Source organism: Malaclemys terrapin, chromosome 7 (assembly GCF_027887155.1).
Source record: "Malaclemys terrapin pileata isolate rMalTer1 chromosome 7, rMalTer1.hap1, whole genome shotgun sequence".
Classification (NCBI taxonomy): Eukaryota; Metazoa; Chordata; order Testudines; family Emydidae; genus Malaclemys; species Malaclemys terrapin.
In genome coordinates this window covers 61,137,125-61,159,708 of record NC_071511.1, presented here as the reverse complement: position 1 = coordinate 61,159,708, position 22,584 = coordinate 61,137,125, and the positions used below count along the sequence as shown (strand labels likewise).

Genomic DNA, 22,584 nt, shown 5'->3' with positions numbered 1-22,584 from the left:
AAGTGTTAAACCAAATATGGGGCCTGACCTTGCAAGCCGCTGAGCCCCCAAGCAGCTCTCAGGAGGCACTCGGCACCTGGTAGGATAGAAAAGCACATGGCAAAGTTGAGCCAACTTCCTCCCTTCTTCTGTACAGAATGGTCCGTTTCCAAAGCAATGGAAAGAAATGTAACAAACTGGCTTGCTTGTGACTAATCTTCTGAGACAGGAGTCTCAGTTTCCTGGATTTGTGAGCTGCTTTCCATTTTATCATATTCTGTAGAATCTTAATGTAAAATCTCGATATTAAAATTAATAGAGGTTGTACACACCAAGGAGGCCGAGGGATTTTAGGATGGTATAAGGATTAAGGCTCCAATTCAGAAAGGCATCCCTCTTCAAGACAATTCTGAAGCATGTGTTGAGCTTTGAAATCATAGGACTTAAGCATGTAGCTTCCAGGACGTGCTTAAGTACTTTTCCTGCTTATAAGTTACATGCTTAATTGCTTTCCTGAATTGTACTCATCGGAAGAAGCAATGGGATGAAAATTAGAGGGACACTAAAGTAATTTACTTTTTTTTTAAATATATAAACAACTATGAAGCCAAGTAGTGGAAGATTAAACAACATTTTCGTGCTTCCATCCCCGTGTCCAGAAAATCCCTAAGGTTTGAGGAGGGGAGGGTTTGGCTGATGGGTAGGCAGTCCTCCTGCCCCCTCTCCTCACCCAGTTCAGCAGGTTCCCTCTCTTGCTGCTGGATTGGACTGAGAGCAGGTCTACAAAAGCACTAAATCAGCAGAGCTGCACTGATGCAGCTGTGCCACTGTAGCGCGTCTGGTGAAGACGCTCTATGCCAACAGGAGAGCACTCTTCTGTCAGCATCATTATTCCCCCTCTGCGAGAGGGGGAAGCTATGTCGGCGGGAGAGTATGTCGGCCGGTGTGGCCAGCGCTTAGGTCACTGTATCTTGCCTCACTCAAGGGGGTGTCTTTCACATCTCTGAGCGACCTACGTTAGCTTGACTTAAGTGGTAGTGTAGACCTGCCTTGAGATGCCTGACATTTCCATGCCTGTGATGCCTTTGTTTCTCTAGTTTCCAAGTAGCACATTGAGTAATAGACCACTGTATATGCAAGGATTATTTGAATGCAGCCACCTCTGGAGGGGAACAAATTAGCTCACCGCAACACTATAGCTTAGGTGAAAAATTATCCTATTTCAAATTTGAAGTGCAGAAAGAATTTAGGTGGGCAGAGTTTCTTGGAGCTGGAATTTGACCAGGATGCCAGAGGTTAGTAGTCCTACTCTTGTGCTTAAAAAAAAAAAATGCTGAAAGATCACTACCTACTGCAATACAAATAATGCTCAAGAAAGCAAGGCCTTGATTTTGTGTATTAACTGAAGGATGGAACTTGACAGTACTTGCTAGGCTGCATCATCACTACTGACTCAGAGGGAAGAGTAACTCCTACTGAATTGTCAGCATCTTTCCTTGTAGTCCTCTGGGCTTTCACTGGCGGTCTCATCCCAAGGCAGGGTACCTGACCGAACACCCGGTGTAGATGGCACTATATTGATGGGAGGGCTTCTCCCATCGACATAGCTACCACCTCTCAGGGAGATGTAGTAACTATGCCGACGGAAGAAAGTATCCCATCAATGTAGGTAGTGTCTGCACTGAGCGCTACAGCAGCACAACCCCTGCAGATCTGTAAGTGTAGAAAAGCCCTTAGTTCAGGAGTAATTATTTTCTATGTGGATAAGCCACTAGAGGGGGATTTGACACAGATGTCCAGCGAGTTGCAATCTGTTCGTTAGATAGCAGTAGAATACTGAAGCTCAGGAATGCTGGTTGCTCTCCCTGAAGGCTAGAAATGCGCGGATTGGCTATCCTATTTGACATATTAAAATTTAAAAGGCTGTGTGGATCAGATTTAGGTCTCCTGCGCTAAAGAGCTAATTTCTGCTCCCAACCATACTGACCAACATCAGATTACATGTCGGGGAGAGTTGTGGTATTAACAGAGCCCTCTTCACGAACTGCTGGCTCTGTCCCTGCCAGAGGATGGGATTTCTACGTAAGCCTAGCAGCAGTGTTTTATATTAACTAAATGGTAGCGTGACTGGCATCAAGGCAAGAGCAGGAGGATTTTAGTAGTGAAAGAGTTCGGCAGTCCGGAAGAGAAAAGGTCAAATCTTAGAAATACTAAGTTTGCTGTTGGCTTCAGTAATTCCTCAATTTTGGGCCCACTCCTAACTGCCACTGCCTCCAATTATCCCCGAAAGGGTGACACCCTTTTTGCCACATCACAAATAAGGACGTGTTAACCTGAGAGAGCTTGTGTCTTATTTGTAGCTTATTTCTTAGTAAACTGTGTGACCCCAATAACCACCTGTCTTCAACTAACATTTACACACACACACACACACACACACCAGAGTGGGGAGGCATTGAGGCCACTGGCTACATAGCCGATGGAAGTGCAATTGTAACCTATGTGGGGAGGGCTGAAGTAGAAGAAAAGGCCCAATAAAAAAGCTACATAGCTCACGATCACAAGTGGAGCAACTTACACACACACCCCTCCATTAATTCCCTCGCCCTCTCTTCAATCTGAGAGACAATCCCACATTAGATCAGCAGTGTCTCCGCTTTGATCTGGGGAATCGCTGAAGTGAGTTGTTTGGGACAGGAGGGTTGCAGAAAGCAGGCTTGTGTCTGTATGATGCGCGTACCACCACATGCCTAGTCTGAGCGGCGGAACAGGGTGTTGATTGACTCTCTCACTACACTATGGGATGAGTCTCCACCAATCCCCTTCTGGGGGAAAGGAAGAGAAACATTCAACATCCCCTCCCTGCACTTCTCCTAAATGTCTGCCCTCAGAATTATAGGGGCTGTCCATAAGTTACATAACACATCTGTCAATTTTTCAGCTAGTCCTCCTGGCTGTGGAGCCGCTAGGGTACCAGCAACAGGCACCCAGGGTGCGGAGAGACTGGGAACAGCTGCCAGACCCAGTGAGGTGAGCAGAGCTTTATCCCACCCACTGGGCTCTCGGTCTCCCTAGCCATCAGCTCAGCTAGTACAGCCTTCTCCCGCTCCTGCTGCCACTGGCATCAGCAGACTAGTGTGGCAGGGGAGCGGGCTGCCCAACCACCTGCCTTACCTCCTGATGCTGCTGGCTTAGGCTCTGCCTCCTTCCCCGTCCTCAACCAGGCCCTGCTGTAGGTGCTGCCACCCTGTGTGCTGCCATGTCACAATGCCCCTCTCACAAATTTGGCCATCATGACAGGAGCAGACAGCCCAAACCTGAGGAGTGCTGCGACCCTATGCACCATGCAGACTGACCTAGTCTCACAGAGTGGCATTTTTATGCAGGAGACTTGCTTATTGTACCAGGAGCTGGAAGTACTTTGGTTACCAACAGGAGACTCCCTGACATACCAGGAGCTTGGTCTGTCTGCTCCCAACTGTACCTGAAGTGACTTTGCACAACCTCTGTGTCAACATATTTGTTGAAATGGCTCATACTTGACTTCCTTCTAGAGTTGAGGCCTTGGTAAATGATGAGGGCTAGGAAATGCCCAAACATAAATGGCACTCAGCAGGACTAACGATCTAACGATCCCCGTTCAACAAACATTCTCCTGGACACCAGAACATTTGCCTAGTGAGTCAGGCCTTGTCTACACTGACAAATTTCTGCGCAGTAAAGCAGCTTTCTGCTTTCTAATTCCTGAGGTATACACACTGCCAAGCCACTTAGTGCGCAGAAACTGCACAGTTGCAGTGCTATAAAAAAAACACCCTGATGAGAGGCGTACAGCTTTCTGTGCCGGGGCTACAGCACCGTGGTGCCAGTGCAGACATCCTGGTCGATTACAATGCTGCAATTGGCCTCCTGGAGGTGTCCCACAATGCCTGTTCTCGCCTCTGGTCATCGGTTTGAACTCTACTGCCCTGCCCTCAGGTGACCAACCGTGAGCCCCACCCCTTAAATTCCTTGGGAATTTTGAAAGTCCCCTTTCTGTTTGCTCGGTGACGTGTTTATGGTCTCAGCGCATCTTTCCAGGTAACCATGCCTGCTCCACGCACCAGGCGATCCTTCGCTTGGAGCAATGCCGAGCTGCTGGACCTCATCAGCAATTGGGGAGAGGAGGCTGTCCAGTCCCCGCAGTTCTCCAGCCATAGGAATTATACCTACTATGACAGACTCAGACCAGTGGGGTACAGGAGTCTGGTAGAGAGCAAATATACTGGTCACTGGATGAGTAGTTTTCTGTTCCCTGAGTGACCAGAGAAGGGGCTGCACTAGAGTAATCAGGAACCTGCTAGAATCAATTAAGGCAGGCTAATCAGGGCACCTGGGTTTTAAAAGGAGCTCACTTCAGTTTGTAGTGCGAGAGTGTGAGGAGCTGGGAGCAAGAGGCTTAAGGAGCTGAGAGGGAGAGGGTGCGCTGCTGGAGGACTGAGGAGCACAAGCGTTATCAGACACCAGGAGGAAGGTCCTGTGGTGAGAATAAGGAAGGTGTTTGGAGGAGGCCATGGGGAAGTAGTCCAGGGAGTTGTAGCTGTCATGCAGCTGTTACAGGAGGCACTATAGACAGCTGCAGTCCCCAGGGCTCTGGGCTGGAACCCGGAGTAGAGGGCGGGCCCGGGTTCCCCCCAAACCTCCCAATTGACCTGGACTGTGTGTTCTTCCAGAGGGGAAGGTCTCTGGGCTGTTCCCCAACCCACATGGTGAATCTCTGAAGCAAGAAAATCTGCCAATAAGCACAGGACCCACCAAGATAGAGGAGGAACTTTGTCACACTGGTGTCAGAAGTGGGATCTTTGGGGTGCACAGCACAGCGGAAGAAGGAGGGTGATTAAAAAAAAATTTTTTAAAAAAGGAGGGTTTATTTTTTTCACCACAATGGATGACGTAGTGTGGGCACTGATACAAGCTATGGCGGCCCAGCAGGAGGCTACCCGTGTCCAGGCAGCCGCCCAACAGGAGGCAGTGCGGCAGCAGCAAGAGACTAATCGCCTGCTGATGGACCAGGCTGCTCAAGACTGAGCTATGTTGCGGGAACTGGTAAACCAGGTAAAGTCCCTTACAGAGCTGAATCACGGCCATGATGGGACACTGCAGAAAATGACATGGGATGATGATGTAGAGGAATACCTTCTGGCCTTTGAGAGGACAGCCCTACGGGAGGCCTGGCCTCGAGATCAGTGGTCTGGCATCCTTGCCCCATTCCTGTGTGGGGAGGCCCAGAAGGCATACCATGATCTGCCTGAAGAGGCTGCAGCAGACTACCCCCAGCTGAAAGCAGAGATCCTGGCCAGATCTGGGGTAACGACAGCAGTGCGGGCCCAGCAGTATCACGGTTGGAGGTACCAGGAAGACAAAACCCCGTGGTCCCAATTGTATGACCTCATCCATCTCGCACAAAAGCGGCTGCAAACAGAGTCCCGGAGTCCGGAAGAGATACTAGCGGTTCTGGTCATTGACCGATACATGAGGGGACTACCACCAGACCTATGTGCCTGGGTAAGCCAGAACGAACCCTCCACCTATGACAAGGTTGTCGCCCTGGTAGAGAGGCGAAGGACAGCGAGAGAGCTGACCCGACCAGTTAAGGAAGAGGCACCCCAGGTTAAACCAGCAGCACTAAGCCCTAAAGTTCGGATGATTGGGCCACAAGGAGGGCCCAGGTGGAAAAAGAGAGAGGGTGAAGGCTCATCAGAGGCCACAAAGAGTTGGAGCACTGAGGGAGAAGAGGATAGTGATGTTAGACTGCCCAAACCAAGAGACCGGGGAATGCCTAGGGCTCCATACAGATGTTATGCCTCCGGGGAGTGGGGGAGGAGCTCCAGACTGCCGGAGGCGATCTGCGAATGCAGGGAGGGAGGGAGTGAGCTCTGCTGCAGGGGGGAGGAGGGGCTCTCTCTGGCTGTCGGAGCCCCATGTAAGTGGCACCATCCGGCCGGCTGCCCTGTTAGCCGCACGCGCTCTGCATGTGGCGGGGGGGGAAGTCCGGACATTTACAGATTCCCCCCGGACGCTATTTTTAGCTCAAAAATCTGGACATGTCCAGGGGAATCCGGACCAATGGTAACCCTAAATATGTGTGAAGTGGATTTCCTAGGAAATACCTTGGGGTTATGGGAACACAAGTTCTCCCCTCCCACGCCAACCTTTTGAAGATTCTGTCCTGAGGGTGTGATCCATTGTATACTAATAATCTGCTGCTGGAAACTCCAGATAAAAGAGTCCTCATCTGTATAAAGAGGATGGGCTAAATTTGTCATGGATGTGCTTGTTCTGAGCAGAAACTGTGATGAAAAGGGATCGTCTGGATAATGCTTAATCCTGCCTGTGTGTGCAGGACTGGACTAGATGACCTATCGAGGTCCTATCCAGTCCTACATTTTATGATTCTATGAACTTGTAACCACAAGCAAGCACCTAGCGTGGGTTGATTAAAGACTGCTCTTGCCAGAGCCCATCCAGAGTGGGGATGAACTCTGGTAAGCTTATTAGTGTCCACGTAGGGATTTTTATTTGTTTATAATATGTTTTCTCTGTAATGTTTTTTACCTTAAGAATAGAATAGGCTTCCTTGGACAGAACTGTGTGGTAACTCACATCTGTAGTTGTCACTCTGATCAGTCTCTGAAGAGAGCACAAACACAGTGAAGGCAGGGAACTGTTCAACCTGGACATACCCCAGACAGCAGGGAATAAGACGAGGTCTCCACCCAAGAAAGGCAATGGCTGGGGAGCTGGAAGCCAAGAGTGGGTGCCCTTACTGAACCACTGAGGCCAAATACACATGCAGTTGCCCTGAACTGTGACAAACATACAGTCCTGTAGATATATAGGATATGTAATATAGCCAAGTTAGTGTGGGGAAAATCTTAGCTTCTTGAATTTGCTCACATCTAAATCCTTGGTCTTCCACACTTAATGTTGCATTAGCACTAGATTTTTGCATTTAATTTCTTAGCTTTATTGTGGCAGGGAAAACAATTCTATTCCTCAGCAATATCTGGAGTAAGACATGCTGTCGCCTGCCAACTATACAAATTGTTTTCACATAATTAGCATCTCTCTCAGATTGATTACCCTGGCATGGCTCTGAGAGCTACTTGCCACTCGACTTCCTGGTACAGAGAGATTGAGAAGCTTTATTACTGTGGATAGAATTCCCATTTCTGCCAATGGTGCCAACATTCTATGCCCTCTTGAGAAGTAATGCATCAGCCTAAATCATTTCTCTATTTTCATCATAACGCTCTAGTTCTGGTGTTTTGTTTTAAAAGTGTCACTGTGACTCAGGGGGTAGCACTTCCCCTGCTGGGCCAGGAGCCTGCCAGGACTTAAATAAGGTCAGACCTAATGCTGATACTGCAAGGATGATGAAAGCTGGAGATGCTATACTTAAACTAAAATTCCCTCTGCCCAGCTCTGGTCAGCCTGCAAGGCCCAAGATCCTTAAAGGGACTATTGGGTACTCAGCACTTCCCAAAAGTTAGGGCACTTATTTAAATGTCTAAATATGGATTTTAAGACCCTAACTTTAGGCTCCTGTTTTTTTGACAGCTAGAGAAAAGGCACAGATTTTTAACAGTGAGGGTAGCTAACCACTGGAATGATTTACCAAGGGAAGTGGTGGGTTCTCCATCACTTGAGATCTTTAAGTTAAAATGAGAGCGCTTTCTAAAAAGAGAGGCTCTAGCTCAACCACAAGATATGGGCTTGATGCAGAAACTCAGAAATTCTCTAGCCTGTGCTATGAAGGTCAGACTAGATGATCTAATGGTTCCTTCTATGAATAAATGAAAATATTTGCCCAAGCTTTTTAGGGCAAGAAATGTCTTTAGATATTTAGTAAAATGCTGCATCCACTGAGAATGTTATATAAATAATAACTGTTCCTTAGGCAGAGGATTGTTACTATCTCAAAGCCACCTCAACACATGTGGGGAGTCCCCGGGTTGCTCATTTCAGAAGTGTAGTAGAAAAGGGGGCCATTTTCTTAGGGCATGATTCCACAGTATTCATGGATGGGACCCCTTTCCAATCAGTGGAAACTCAGGAGCAGAATAGCTGCAGGACTCAATCCATAGAGACAGATTCCTAGTAATAGACCAAGTCCTGAAGTCCTCATTTGGCCTTTACTCTGTCAAAATTCTTATTAAACTCAATGGGGATTGGGTCTCAGTAAAAACCAAGCAAGGAATTCAGGATTTGACTTAATGTAACCAGAACATGACCCTAACGGCACAACCAAGCCACAGTTAATAACTCTCACCCACTTCCAAATACCACCAGCCAATGGCACACATGCCTGAAATAAGTCACGTTGCTAGAGGTGCAAGCCCAGGAGTGGGAAATACCTCTTCTTTGCCCCTCACACCTTATCCTCGGTCTCAGTTTTAAGGACAATATTTTATTGTACGAAACAGAATAGAGAGGCTGCTGTCCCTTTAAGTCTTGTCACTGACAGGGAACTCTACTATCAGCCTTTTCATTAAGGATTTCAAAGGCAAAGCATCAAGTTGTTTCCTTTCCAAGTTATCTTATTTGAGCTTCCTCCTAGACCTCTGTTTGTGCAGTGCCTCCACAGCCATCCAGAATGCACAGCTGAGCTCCAAGCAGTTGCTTTAGACACTCTGCCAGTAATCCCACATGGAAGAGGGAATGGGAGGAAGCCCCCAGAATTTAATTTCCCAGTATCATTAGTTCAGATCAAAGAGCATAATTACTCTCTCAAAAGCTGCCTGGGTCATCTCCAGCAAGAATGAAGTGTCACCTTAAATGCTCACAGATTAGGGCAAGCCATGGGGAGAGCACTTCAGCTACATTGAAAAGACAACAATAAAAGACACAAACATAATCCACCCTGTCCAGAGAACTATTTTTTTCTGATTTAATAAACTAAACACACTGTAGGCAGCCTTGCCAACTAGCCATAAAGGTACTGACAGCAAAGATAGGGACACTGTATTTACCTTCACTTTCTATCCTCCAGCAATAGAATACCGATAGTTACACCCATGTAACACCACCACTGGCTCCAAAGAAATTGCATGAATGCCGCTGTAACAGGGTCAGCCATCTCCTAAGCATCTCCTCACAGCCTGGGGATGTCTGCAGCACCTGCCTCAGTTTCCTCTTTTGCTCAGAGCCCTTTAAAAGCAGCCCACACAATCCGAATACTTAAAACGTTCCCCTTGCTGGAATCCAATTAATCAAAACTTATCCAGAGTCTTTCAGAAACAGAACACAAGAAATAGAGTTTCCACCCCACTGCCAAGCTGGGCACAGCCACTCCTTCTTGAAGATTTCTCTTCCCTTCGGAGTTCACCTACTCTCCTCTCTTCTCGGTTCCCCTCCCACCACTGGGCTCAGTTCCCTTCCTTGCCGCAGGAGCTAGTCTTGCTCCTTACAGCACACACCTGCAGTTGCTTCCTCAGCACAGTTGTATCTTCTCAGACTTCTGTCCTATGTGGCACTCCTAGCCCTGCTTAGGTAAAGTTCAGCTTCCTTTCCCAAGGGGCTGTCCTTTCCTCCCTTATCTCTTCCCTGGCTGCCTGGTGTGAATTAATCACATGGTCTCATTACTTATTACCCACCTGGGAAGGTGAGTGGATCTTGTCACAAGTGGGCTTAGGCCCCATTTCTCCTTAATGGGGCCAGCCACCCTATGATGGTCACAGAGAGCAGAATTTGGCACTAATGCCTCTACATCTTTAGATCTGGGGGTTGTGTGTGTGTGTGTGTGTGTGTGAAGGATATCAGTCTACCACGTGAAAACAACCACACAGGGGATGCAGCTTCAAACTGATTCTCTTGTACACCGTAGACAATAACTAACGGTATTTCTACAGTCTCTGAAATGTGCAGTCCACGATTGTGGCATGCAATGGAAGCATGTTTAAACGATGATTAGGTCCCAGCTATTTACAAGACAGAACCATGTTTTAGCCCCACTGAGGATAACGATGTTGTAAATTCACCCCTGGATAAGGCTGGGGATTTTGTACTGCAGATGGCTCACCTGTGAACAAGCTTTGGGTGACAGGGGTCTTTTTTTTATAATCTATCTATAATACACTTCAGTGGAGCTACAGCAATTGCCGCCTCCCTTAGTAGTAATAATATTTAATATTTAATGTGGGGCCATGGCCCCTTACTGTTGGACTGACATCTGACCATCTTTCCAATGGTAGCCCTCCATTAACTCATTTTCTTCTCAAGCTTGTGAAGGAAGGATCTTTTCATTTGAAAGCTCCTCTTTTGGCAACTCATACAAAGCTCTGTATGTTTTTTCCAGGATATCTTTGCTTATAGTTTGCTCCTCATTAATCAGCTTCTGGAAAACAGAGACTGCCCCTCCGTGCAGCAGTTTAGCTTTGACAACAGCTTCATGCTGCTCTGTCTTTAAACGCTCCCTGGTCACACTCTTTCTCACTCTGCACAAAGGCTGTGTGCTCCGCCCTTTAGATTTGTTGTAGCAATTATTAAAAAGCTTCATTCCTTGTACTTAGAAGATGGCAACATAGGTTAAAAGTAAGCACCTCCATCCTAGCCAGTGAGCAAAAGATATTTGTATTAGTAGCGAATCTTCTGAGCAAGAAAGACAGGCAAATGTACATCACACAGATGCTATACACCCTGCCCTGGTACCTCAGCCAATTTTGGATATATCTCAAGTTGCTAATATTTATGGCCCTTAAAGGGCTAGAAGCCAGGCAGTCTTGAGACTTCGGGGGGAGGGGGGAAGAGTGTTCTCTGCACCATTGGTTGTTGATCGGAATAAGCTCAATCCTCATCATTTTCAGAGCTAGTCACAAAAGCCTACCCCTAATGAGAGTTAAAGAAAACTCAGTATAATTTCTCATGGCCAGGTGACTATGAGGAGGAGATGGGAGAAGATAAAAATATCTCTAAGTAACAGCAGCTGGTCCTTGATGAACAAATGCACTGAAACTCTTAATAATATGTCTGGTACAGAAAGACCACAGTAGTGGGCATGTGAGAAATACTATAGATTAGGCAAAAGAATCACACCAATGTTTTAAATGCTTGGGGCATCACTAGAGCTCACTTAAGCTACTCTCTTGTTAACTGCAGCCCTGTGGGCTCTGTGGTCATGCCATAGAGACAACACTGAAAAGGGCTGTCAGATAAATTGCACTGGAGAGATTGTTGCAATCTGTATATTCCCAAGGCTGAGCTGGGGGCTACAAGAGTGAGGATGTGGGCGGGGCATACATAGCTTCACATCTGCATGAGAGCTGGGGGGAGCAGAAAGAAGCAGCTCTCAGATGGGATCAACTGGAGAAGGGTTTGACAGCTGATTGCCCCGTTAAAACTCCATTTGTGGAGACAGGGTGAGAGGCATGAAGATGAAAGACGTTATCTTTGGCTAGCATGAATAGGAAGACAGAGGATTAGTAGCCATATGCAAGCAAGTTAATTGCTTGAACTCTGCTATCCACCTACCACACATCTCTCTAATAGTGAACAAAATGTTCTGTATGCAGCCTGTCCAATCAGTAAAGTGATTTGGGATAAAGCGTGCACTATAAATGTGTCCTCATTATTAGAGATAATTTCTTCCTGTTTCTGTGGCACTTCACTGAAGCAAACTGTGGAACAGGCAGGCCCACTGACAGCAATTCCAGGCCCCAGGGCAGAACAGTCAATGGGCCCCAACGCACGCACAAGTTCCGCCCGCGTGGACGCAGTCCACCTGACATTTGGGCGGTGCTGCGCCTGCGCTGGCTGGTGCCCAGCAAGCTGCTGGCACAGTCAGGGCTTCCACCTGCTCACCTGGTAGGGTTGCCGACTGTCTAATCGCGCAAACCCAAATACCTTTGCCCCGCCCCTTCCCTGACTCCACGCCTCTGTCCCATCACTTCTACGAGGCCCTGCCCCCTGCTCACTCCATCCCCCCTCCCTCCGTCACTGGTTCTCCCCCACCCTCACTCACTTTCACCAGGCTGGGGCAGGAGGTTGGGCTGCGGGAGTGGGTGCGGGGTGCAGGCTCTGGGAGGGAGTTTGGGTGTGGCAGGGGGTGCGGGGTGCAGGCTCTGGGAAGGAGTTTGGGTGTGGGAGGGGGTGAGGGGTGCAGGCTCTGGGAGGGTGTTTGGGTGCGGGGTGTGGACTCTACACTGGGGCAGGGGGTTGGGGTGAAGGAGGGAGTCAGGGGGTCGGCACTCACCTCGGGCGGCTCCCGAAAGCGACTGGCATACCCCTCTGGCAGTGGCTCCTAGACGGGGACCCATGAGGTCTCCGCACACCGCTGCCTGCAGGCATCATCCCTGCAGCTCCTATTGGCTGCAGTTCCTGGCCAATGGGAGCTGCGTAGTCGGTGCTTGGGGTAGGGGCAGCGTGTGGAGACCCCCTCCCCAGGGGCCACAGGGACGTACCAGCAGCTTCCGGGTGCGGTGCGCAGCAGCAGAGCGAGGGCAAGCAGGAAGCCTGCCTTAGCTCCGCTGCGCTGCTGGCGGCGACGGCCGAGGGCCGCCCCAGGCCTTTTTAAATCGTCTGGGCTCCTGGGCAATTGCCCCCTTTCTCGCCCCCCCTCCCCCTGTCAGCAGGCCTGGGAATAGATGAGATATTGTTACCTTGTTATAAGCAACAGAGGGTCCTGGGGCACCTCTGTTAGTCTTAAAGGTGCCCCAGGACCCTCTGTTTCTTTTTACAGATTCAGACTAACACGGCTACCCCTCTGATACTTGTTACCTTGTTATATATACTTTATTTTCCATTATCCTCACTGATCAATAAAGTGCTTTAAAATAACCCATTTTTTAAAATCTGCAGCTAGTCTCAAAACACCCACACATTTTCCGCTACAAAACCATGTACAGCATGGGCAGAGAAAAATCTGTTCTACAAGGGAACAACTCTACAGTCTAAACTGGCTTTAAATATACAAACTCTCTAGAGTCAAAGGTTCAAAACCATCTACCTAAGATGGCCTCATCACTGTAGTATCTGAGCAACTCCCAATCTTTACTGTATTTATCCTCACAACATCCCTGCAGTAGGCCAGCACTATTATCCCCATTGTACAGGGGGAGAACCGGGGCACAGTCAGACTAAAGGATTTGCCTTAGGTCACACATGGAGTCTGTGGCAGAGGTGGGAGCTGAAACAGATTTGCCAAGTCCCAGGCTATTAAGAAGTCCTCCTCAACTCTTTATCTTTCTGAAATAGATACACTGAGGGTACGTCTATACTAGGAATGCTACAGTGGCACAGCAGCAGCTGCGTCACTGTAGCATCCACACTTTCTACAGTGATGGAAGGGGTTCTTCTGTCGCTGTAGTAAATCCACCTCCCCAAGAGGCAGTAGTTAGGTCGATGGAAGAATTCTTCTGTCGGCCAAGCAGTGTCTACACCATGGTGGAGGTCAGCTTAATTACACTGCACAGGGCATGAGGGTTTTTTCATAGTGCTGATTGATGTAGGTAAGCCAATTTAACTTTCTAGTGTAGACCCAACCTGCTGAGTTCCATGCATGGTGGCTTTGTCTCAAATAACCCTTAGAAGCAATTCTGTCACTTCTCCAAGTGGCCAACAAAGACCCAGTGGCACTTTTTGCAGGAGCAGGCTTTTGCCCTAGGGTTCTTGGTCTACAATTAATTTCCTCCCCTCCTATAGCGTGCTCTGGTTGTGCAGTGGGCAGGTGCTTTCCACAGCGGCAGTTACATATATAACATGTGGCGCACTCTGGGCGGCCCAAAAAGGAGCCATACAAGGTGTTTATCTAAAATGTTTATATGTAAAACTGTTTTAAAGGATTGAAATGGAAACAAAACATTTCCACGGCCCTGTCACTCATTTTTGTAGGGGAATTTCATCTCATACTTTTTTTTTTTAATTTTGGCTCTTTGGTTCCGATCCCCGATTAATTTTAGTTGAACATCTCCACATTTTCCCTCTGACGGAAAATCCACGCTGTCCATGCTGGCTGGGGTACCCGTGGCGGTGGAGGACGGAGCAGACGCCGAGATCGAAAACGTGGCACACCATCCTGCTAGGGGCTTATAGTGAGCCAGGGGGAGGCGCATGCGCAGCCCTACCCCTGTATCCAGGACAGCCAGGAGAAGGCAGCGCATGCGCTCTTGTCTCCTGCTCGGGAGGGAGGAGGGCGAGGTAGTGGCGCCCTGCGCGCTCTCTATGCGCCGAGCGCGTGCAGGGGAAGGGTTGTTTCTACGCATGCGCCGCATGCGCAGTGTGTCATCCCGGTCGCGGCGAGTTCGTCGCGCTGAGGTGAGTGGGTCTCGGCGCTCGGGGCCGGCGGAGCTGAGGGGGGCGGACACCCCGGACTCGGCTGCCTCCGGCTCCGGGGCTCGTCCTGTCACTGCGGCGCGGCTCCCCAGCCTGGCCTGCCCTGGCGCCCTGCCTGCGAGAGCGCGGCTCCCGCTGGGCCCCGGCCCGCCCGCCTGGGCCCATCGCCCCGCGGGGCCGTGCTCGCGCCGAGGATGCCCACCGAGACAGCGCGCCCGCCGGGCGGGTCCCACGAGCGGAGCCCTGGGGCCGCTGCGAGCGATCCAGATCCGAGCAGCGCTGGGGAAGCGGGGACTGCCCAAGGGACGGGCCCGTGTGACAGCGACCTGGAGGGCAGCCCTGGAGCGCCGGCCTCCGAGAATGGCCCCTGCGGCTCCCCCGGGGTTCCTTCGCGGGAGCCCCCCCGGACGGGACAGCCGCTCTTACACATTGACAGGCAGCAGATCCAGTCCGTGGCGCCCAGTGCCCAGATTGCTGAGCTGAAAGGTCTGGGGGTTGACGTGTACGACCAGGATGTGCTGGAGCAAGGAGTCCTCCAGCAGGTAGACAATGCAATCAATGACGCGAACAAGGCGACAAAATTAGCCAATGCAGAGGCAGAATACCAATCGGTGCTGGACGATTTAAGGTAAGTTTACTACTTTAAAACACATGTGGTACCCAGTAATAAAAATTTGTTGAATCATAGAAGTAAGAGATGGAAATGATTATGTATCGCTCACTTCACCATCAGATCTCAAAACAGTTGTTAGTTGAATCCTTATTTCCATTATACAGGTGGAGAACATGAAACACATACAGGTATATGTTAAATGATTTACCTGAGGTCATCTACCTAATCAGTGGCAGAGTAAGGGAATAGAACCCTGGTTTCCTGATTTCAAATCTGGTGTCTTGTCCACTAGCCCATACTGCCTCCCACCAAGTCATCTTTTCCCTCTTCTGATGAGCCAGTGCAGGATTATCCCATGCAATATGTTGCAAGGTTTACTGTAAATCTAAGTGGAGTTATGCGTGGAGAAGTGACCCTGTAAAAATAGCACCATGTTATGAGCTTCATATGGTCTGTATGATCCCATAACTGGTGGATCACAGAACAAAGCATCTTGTCACAAGCTCTTGTAACAATATTTAGGAAATCTGCCCTATAAAAACCAGAAACTAAAGTGGTATGTAATCAGTAAGGTCTAGAGCAGTGGTTCTCAAAGCCGGTCCACCACTTGTTCAGGGAAAGTCCCTGGCGGGCCGGGCCGGTTTGTTTACCTGTCGCGTCCGCAGGTTCTGCCGATCGCGGCTCCTGCTGGCCACGGTTCGCCACTCCAGGGATGTGTTGGCCGCCCTTCCCGCAGCCCCCATTGGCCTATAGCAGCGAACTGTGGCCAGTGGGAGCCGCGATCGGCCAAACCTGCGGACGCGGCAGGTAAACAAACCGGCCCGGCCTGCCAGGGACTTTCCCTGAACAAGTGGTGGACTGGCTTTGAGAACCACTGATCTAGAGGAATGGGACTAAAGCTTGGTATACATTAGCACTTTTGTTGGTCAGAGGTGTGGGAAAAAAACAAACCCTGACCAACATGAATTTCTCCAACAAAAGTGCTGTAGTGGACAGCGCTGTGTCGGCAGGAGATGTTCTCCTGCCGATGTAGCTACCACCAGTCTTTTGGGGATGGTTTAATTACGCTGGCAGGAGAGATCTTTCCCATCAGCATAGAGCGGCCACACAGGAGACCTTACAGCCGCGTGTACCACTGTAAGGTTTGTAGTGTAGACATAGAACTCCTGAACTTTAATCCTAGCTTGCTTCACACTGTCCAACTCAGCCATTGACTTACTGCGTGATCTTGGACATCTCATTTAACCTCTTAATTCTTTAGTTTCTCTGTTTTTTGCATTGTTGTTGTTTTACAGTGCCCGAGAATTGTTCCTTTACAGTGCGTCACAATACGTATAAGACAGCTCTCAAAGAGCTTAGAAAAGTTTATGCACCTGACTCATCCTTTTGACATCAGTGATTCTATTCATACATGAAGTTAAGAGGATGCATAAGAGTTCACTGAAATTGGGCCCTAATCTTTCAGTGATGGAGCAAAAGGTGGTAGTGGGTACATGGGGATTGACACAGGAAGAGTGGGGCAAAATCAATAAGATAATGCATTTACTCTTTCAAGTCTGGTGCACAGCATGGGGAATAAACTTTTCATAGAAATGTAGGGATGGAAGGAATTCGTTAGGTCATCTAGTCCAGCCCCCTGTGCTGTGGCAGGACCTAGTATACCAACACCATCCCTGACAGGTGTTTGCTTAAACTGTTCTTAAAAACTCCAGTGATGGGAATTCTACAACCTCCCTTGGAAGCCTGTTCCAATGCTTAACTTTCCTCATAGTTGGGAAGTTTTTCCCAATATCTAACCATAATCTCCCTTGCTGCAGATTAAGCCCATTACTTCGTGTTCTACCTTCAGTGAACCTGGAGAACCACTAATCATTGTCTTTATAACAGTCCTTAACATATCTGAAGACTGTATCAGGTCTCCTCCCACCCCCCCCACCCCCAGTCTTCTTTTCTCAAGACTAAACATGCCCACTTTTTTTTACCCATTCCTCATAGGTCAGGTTTTTTAAACCTTTTATCATTTTTATTGCTCTCCTCAAGACTCTCTCTATCCTATGTGTCCACGTTTCTTAAAGTGTGGTGGTGCCCAAAACTGGACACAGCACTACTACAGCTGAGGCCTCACTAATGCTGAGTAGAGCAGGACAGTAACCGTCTCCTGTAACCATCTCCAGTTACACCCCAGAATATTAGTCTTTTTGCAATTGCATCACATTGATGACTCATTCAATTTGGGATCCACTATTTTTTCTTAGTTGCATGTGCATGTCACAGAAGAAATGGTCTTTAAGGGGGATTTAAATGAGGGAAGATGAGTAGTAAACTAGTCAGACTAGTTAACAAAGAGTGTTTTACATGTATGAAGCTGCTTGCAAGACAATGTGATGATAGCTGTGGAGAAAGTAAGCAAATAGGACATGAAGTCTTGTACCACTGGCAGACTGGAAGGGTCAGGGACAATGAGAGACGAGATGCATGTAAGCAGAGAGGGAGAGAGTTGGTCAGGGTCCTGGAAAGTTAAAAAATAAATGTTAAACTTGGTGTGGTAGTGGAAGGGAGTGAATGAAAGATTCAAATAGTGAGATAACAGGATCAGAATGACAGAACCCAAGGATAATCTTAGTAGCTGCATTTTTGCATGAACTAGAAGGGGGTGATGCAGATATCGGGGAGGTCAGATAGTATGAGGTTCTTGTAAACAAGGTGAGAGGTGACCAGGGCCTCAAGGAGAGTTCTAATTGTGTAGACAGAGAAAAGTGATGTTACAAAGGAAGCAGCAGCAAGATTTGGAGATTTCCTGAGATGGAGTTAGTAGATGTATGGGGCTGTGTATAGGAAAGAGTCAAAGATGACATGTGGGGTACAGACCTTAGTTATAGAGTATATGATAGTGTGTTCAACCAGGGTGGGTAAAAATTAATTATTTTTTTTAAATCAGATTTTTTTTATTTAAATTGGATTTTTTGATAAAAGTTTTTTCCTCAAAAAGCATATCTAAAGATAGTTTTAATTAAGATCCACGATGAAATATCTTTGAGCTATAATGTAATAGGGATTATAAATTCTAATTCTATAGTATAAGACAATATATTCATGCAACGTTTAAGAAAAGTTTTGTAGATGAATTCCAATAATTCATGGATTAGGGACCCAATCTTATGGGGTTCCAGGGGCTTCTGTACAGATTAACCTAAATAATCTTTCTATCTAACCAATGGGACTCAGTTCTCAGTCTAGAACAGGGGTGGACAAACTACGGCCTGTGGGCCGTATCTGGCTCCTCAGGGCTTTGGATCCGGCCCGCAGGATTGCCCCCCATGGTGCTGCGGGCGCCGCGCCACTCTCCGCAGCGGCCGGCCCAACGTCCCTGTGGCCGCCGGGCCCTTGCCTCCAGGCACCACCCCCCGCAGCTCCCATTGGCCAGGAACAGGGAACTGCGACCAATGGGAGCTTCGGGGGAGGAACCTGGAGGTGCGGCAAGGGCAGCGCACGCGGAGCCCTTCGCTCCCCCTCCCCCAGGGACCGCAGCACTTCTTGGAGCAGGGCTGGAGACAGGGCAGGCGTGCAGGGAGCCTGCCCTGGCCCCGGTGCGCGCTGCTGCCACCCCGGAGCCTGAACCCCTCCTGCACCCCGCCCCCCAACTCCCTGCCCTAAGCCCCCTGTCTGCACCGCACACCCCTCCTGCACCCCAACTCCCTGCCCTGAGCCCCCTGTCACACCCTGCACCCCTCCTGCACCTCAACCCCCTGCCCTGAGCCCCCTCATACAACCCCACCCGCACCCCCTCCCACACCCCGCACTCCCTCCCGCACCCCAACCCCCTACCCCACCCCTGCATACAATTTCCCCACTCAGATATGGCCCTCGGCCCAGAAAGTTTGCCCACCCCTGGTCTAGAAGATTCCATCAGAGATGCTTAGTTTTGCAGTTCTCAAACTGTGGATTTGTGTCTCCAGAGGTAACATGCTTGTTAACAGCAAAAATAAATAAATAAATAAATAATATATAGAGGTGAGAAATAACAGACCTTAACTCTATTGTCCCTCTGCAAATTTGTGTACACAGAGTCAATCCCTTACCTCCCTCTAAAAGTGCAAAGTTTCAAAAAGTTCAATGCATAGAAGATTGTTGGGGGCGGAATAGATCTGGACAAGGAGAAGAAGTCTGGAGATAAATGTGAGAAGTGAGGGACATATGTTTGTTTTGTTAAAATATTATATGTTTGCTGTTGAAGAAAAAAATCCAGAATACTTGACGTTGTTCTTTTAGTTAAATAAAACAATTTAAATGTCTGTCTGATCATGTTCTCCTCCTAATACAGCATGGCAAGAAAATCCTCCAAATATTAATGATTAACCTGTTGAATTGGAGATAGTTCACCTCACAATGACTTCATAAATATCTGCTTCAATTACCTTTGGTAAATGAAATAACCAAACAATCATTCATTTTCTGATATAGCTGTAAAACTAATCTGAAAAGTTTTCAAAATAAATCACTGTTTAAAAATGTATAGTGTGTACCTTCTAAAAATGAAACCTACATCTATCTCTGAGTTGTGAAGCATATGTATATGCTTGTTGGTTATAACAACCAACAAGAATGCACTTTTATGTAGAAAACTATGATTAAATTGAGTCTTCCTGACTAGTGATTTAAATCATGAATTAGATCAATTTGATTTAAATCAAATCCACCCTGTGTTCAACAGTAACAGAAGAGAGGGAGTGGAGAGAGTTTTGGAAAAAAGACAAAGTTCAGTTGTGACCATGTTAAGTTTTTAAGTCAAAAGTGATAGAAAAGATATCCAGGAGGAGATGTCAAAGAGAGCATGCAGTGAGTGACTGGATGGCTTCAGACAAGTCAGGAGTAAGAGGCAGATGTTTGAGTTGTCAGCATTGCTGTCAGAGCTACAGTAGTTGAAGCTATTTGATCAGATGAGATCACACAAAGAAAAAGGTGGAGAAGGAAAAGAGGAAGTGACCAAGGTTATAGTACTGTAGAACTCCAGAAATGGGAGAGGGAAGCAGGAAGATTTGTAAAAAGACCTTGAAGGAATGGCCAAAAAAGTAGGAGGAGAACTAGGGGAAAGGACAGCTGCAAAATCAATAGGAGGACAACGTGATGAGAAGGGAGGCATGATCTAAAGTGTTTAAAAAAACAGCAGAGAAGTCAGGGATAGTGAGGATGGAGTAAAAGCCCTGAGACTTGGTGAGGCATAGGTCATAACTCAGTGGAGCAGCAGAGGATGGAATCTAAATTAGAGTAATATGTTCCAAGGTCAAAAGGGATCATTGTGATCATCTAATCTGACCACTGAATAATGTAACGTATATAACTGTATAACGTACAACTTCCTCAAAATAATAAATAAGAAGGGAGCGGGGATGGGTTTGGAGGAGACAAATTCAAAGCAATGATTTTTAACTGCTTTCTTGATGACTTTGGAGTTGAAGGGAAAGGGAGATGTGGTTGAAGGCAGGTCTTTGGAGCGGAGCCTGGAGTTGGAGTGCGGAGCAGCTCCGGAGCAGTAGAGCTGCAGGTTTTTGCCTGGAGATGGAGCAGAGCTCCAAAGCCCTGGTTGAAGATGTGTTGGTTCTGAGAATAGGAAAGACTACACTGTGCTTAGCCATTATCCTCATTTTACGGATGAACATCTCCCAGTCACAGGGGTTGTGACTATTTCACATTTACATAGCACCTTTGAGATGCAAAGCTGTGCATCAGGATGATGTATTTATTCTACCATTAGAACTTGCAGATGTGACAGAGGCTAATACAGGACCCCCACATAAGGGTGGACATAGGAGGGGCACATTTAGTGGGAGTAGACATCCATGAAGATGTTTTCACTAGTATGTTCCACCCCAAATCTAAGTAATAGGAGAAAATGTGATGGAAAAAGCATGGCTTTTCACAATGCATTTGCCACATGTACTGTGAATGGCAACAGCGAATTATGATTCTCCTTTAAAAACACATTGTAGCTCTCATTTCATTCAACAGAGACCACTTTGCAAGAGTAAATGTGAATTTATCCACAGTGTGTATGTCCTCAAAGAAACTCTTCTGGCCCCTTGCTATTTAGCTAGTAGGGCCTCGAACCGTGTGAGACTCGTTCTTCATTTGTGTGCACATTTGTTCATGTAATTTCTGATTACATTCCAAAGAGACCTCTGTTTGTTGCATCAGCGTCTGATGGTTTGATTTCTGTTTGGCCTAATATCAGCATCTAAAAATATCACTCGGTCTTGCATTGTTATATAAATGAGCTAGCTGGCAGACTAGTTATGCAGCAAGTTACAAGTGTGAAAATAGGGATAGGTAGAGAAAGAAGCAAGCTTCTCTAACGTATATTTAAAAGTCCATTCTCTCCACCACCATTTGTTTGGGCTGGTATGCTTTCCTTGGCATTTCTGATTGTTAATTTGAATGGTAATGTATTATCACATTCTGTAGTTGGTCCAAAGGTATCAGTGATATCATGTATTGATGTTGTACACAATGGAGAAAAGAAGAACGCAGTATCTTATATTCAAAAAATGTTAGTTTTACCTCTTATCTGTAGCAAATCAGTACAGTTGGCTCTTTGTGCTGTCTTTTCTGTTGATGAGGCATCCCTCCTCCCACCCTCCCCCAAATTTTGACAGATCATGCAACAGTCATTAAATGGTGACACTTTTTGGTTACTATTCGTCTGGGCTTTACGTGAGGCAGTGGCAGGTTATATATAAGAATTTGAATAAATATAGTGGCCTAGACATGAAAGGTTCAGTAGTACTGTACCACCTTAAAATTATTTTACAGCACAATACAAAAATAATTTTATCTGTTAAATTAAAGGGACACTAAGGTTAAAATAAGATTTAAAATAAATGCCAATACAATGTAATTTCTTACTATAGATTATTAAAACAGATTTAAAAAAGAAACCCAACTCTTTCACCACTTAGACTTATTTCTTGCGCTTCTCTACCTTGGATAATAAAAGTAGGTTGGCCAGTTTCACTTCCTGGTAGAGCTCTGCACGGAACTATTCTTTAATCCCACTCCCGCTATTATGGCAGCAGGTCCTGCAGGACCTGTAGGATCCCAGTCCCACTGCAGGGCTCTACTTCCTGGTAGTCATTCATTAGCAGAGTTGTAATTATTGAGTTCCAAATACTGCAATGGATTGCTTGTATTTGAACAGAACTGTTTGAATTTTACAAAGGCTAGTTTTTAAAATGTTAAAGGCCAAGAAAATCAGCATACTTATTTAGAAATCCAACTTTAGCCTTCTCTTTGTTAAAATCTTGGCTATAATTTTTAGGTTTAAACTATCTGAGTTGAAAATGTCATGTACTTACTCTTCTCATTATTACAACTGAGTACTAAATGAACATCTTTTTATTTTTCAGGTCCTGTACGACATCTCTGAAACAGATCAATACAATTATAGAGCAACTTACTCCTCAAGCTGTCAACAGCAAAGATATAAACAGAAAACTAGACTCTGTAAAACGACAAAAGTATAACAAGGTGACTGGAAAAAATTAACTTTGGATTGCTTAAGGCGCTGATCTTGTGTCAGGCTTCACACTTGAGGATCCTGATAAAGGGTCAGAGTCTAAACTTGCAGTTCCTTCACCATTTTAACAGTTTTTGTTTTTTACCAAAGGCTATAAGAACTTAATCCAAAGCCC

General features: G+C 47.0%; 1 protein-coding gene across 1 annotated transcript in view; it reads left to right on the top strand.

Moving 5' to 3' along the window:
* The first annotated feature begins 14,249 nt into the window (after window positions 1-14,249).
* Window positions 14,250-22,584, top strand: part of ERCC6 (ERCC excision repair 6, chromatin remodeling factor) — a 79,712-nt gene continuing 71,377 nt past the window's right edge. Inside the window, exons 1-2 of the mRNA XM_054034710.1 lie at window positions 14,250-14,914; window positions 22,300-22,420. Of these exons, the coding sequence (XP_053890685.1) occupies window positions 14,481-14,914; window positions 22,300-22,420 (555 nt within the window). The 5' untranslated portion in view covers window positions 14,250-14,480. The remainder of the gene's footprint in view (window positions 14,915-22,299; window positions 22,421-22,584) is intronic.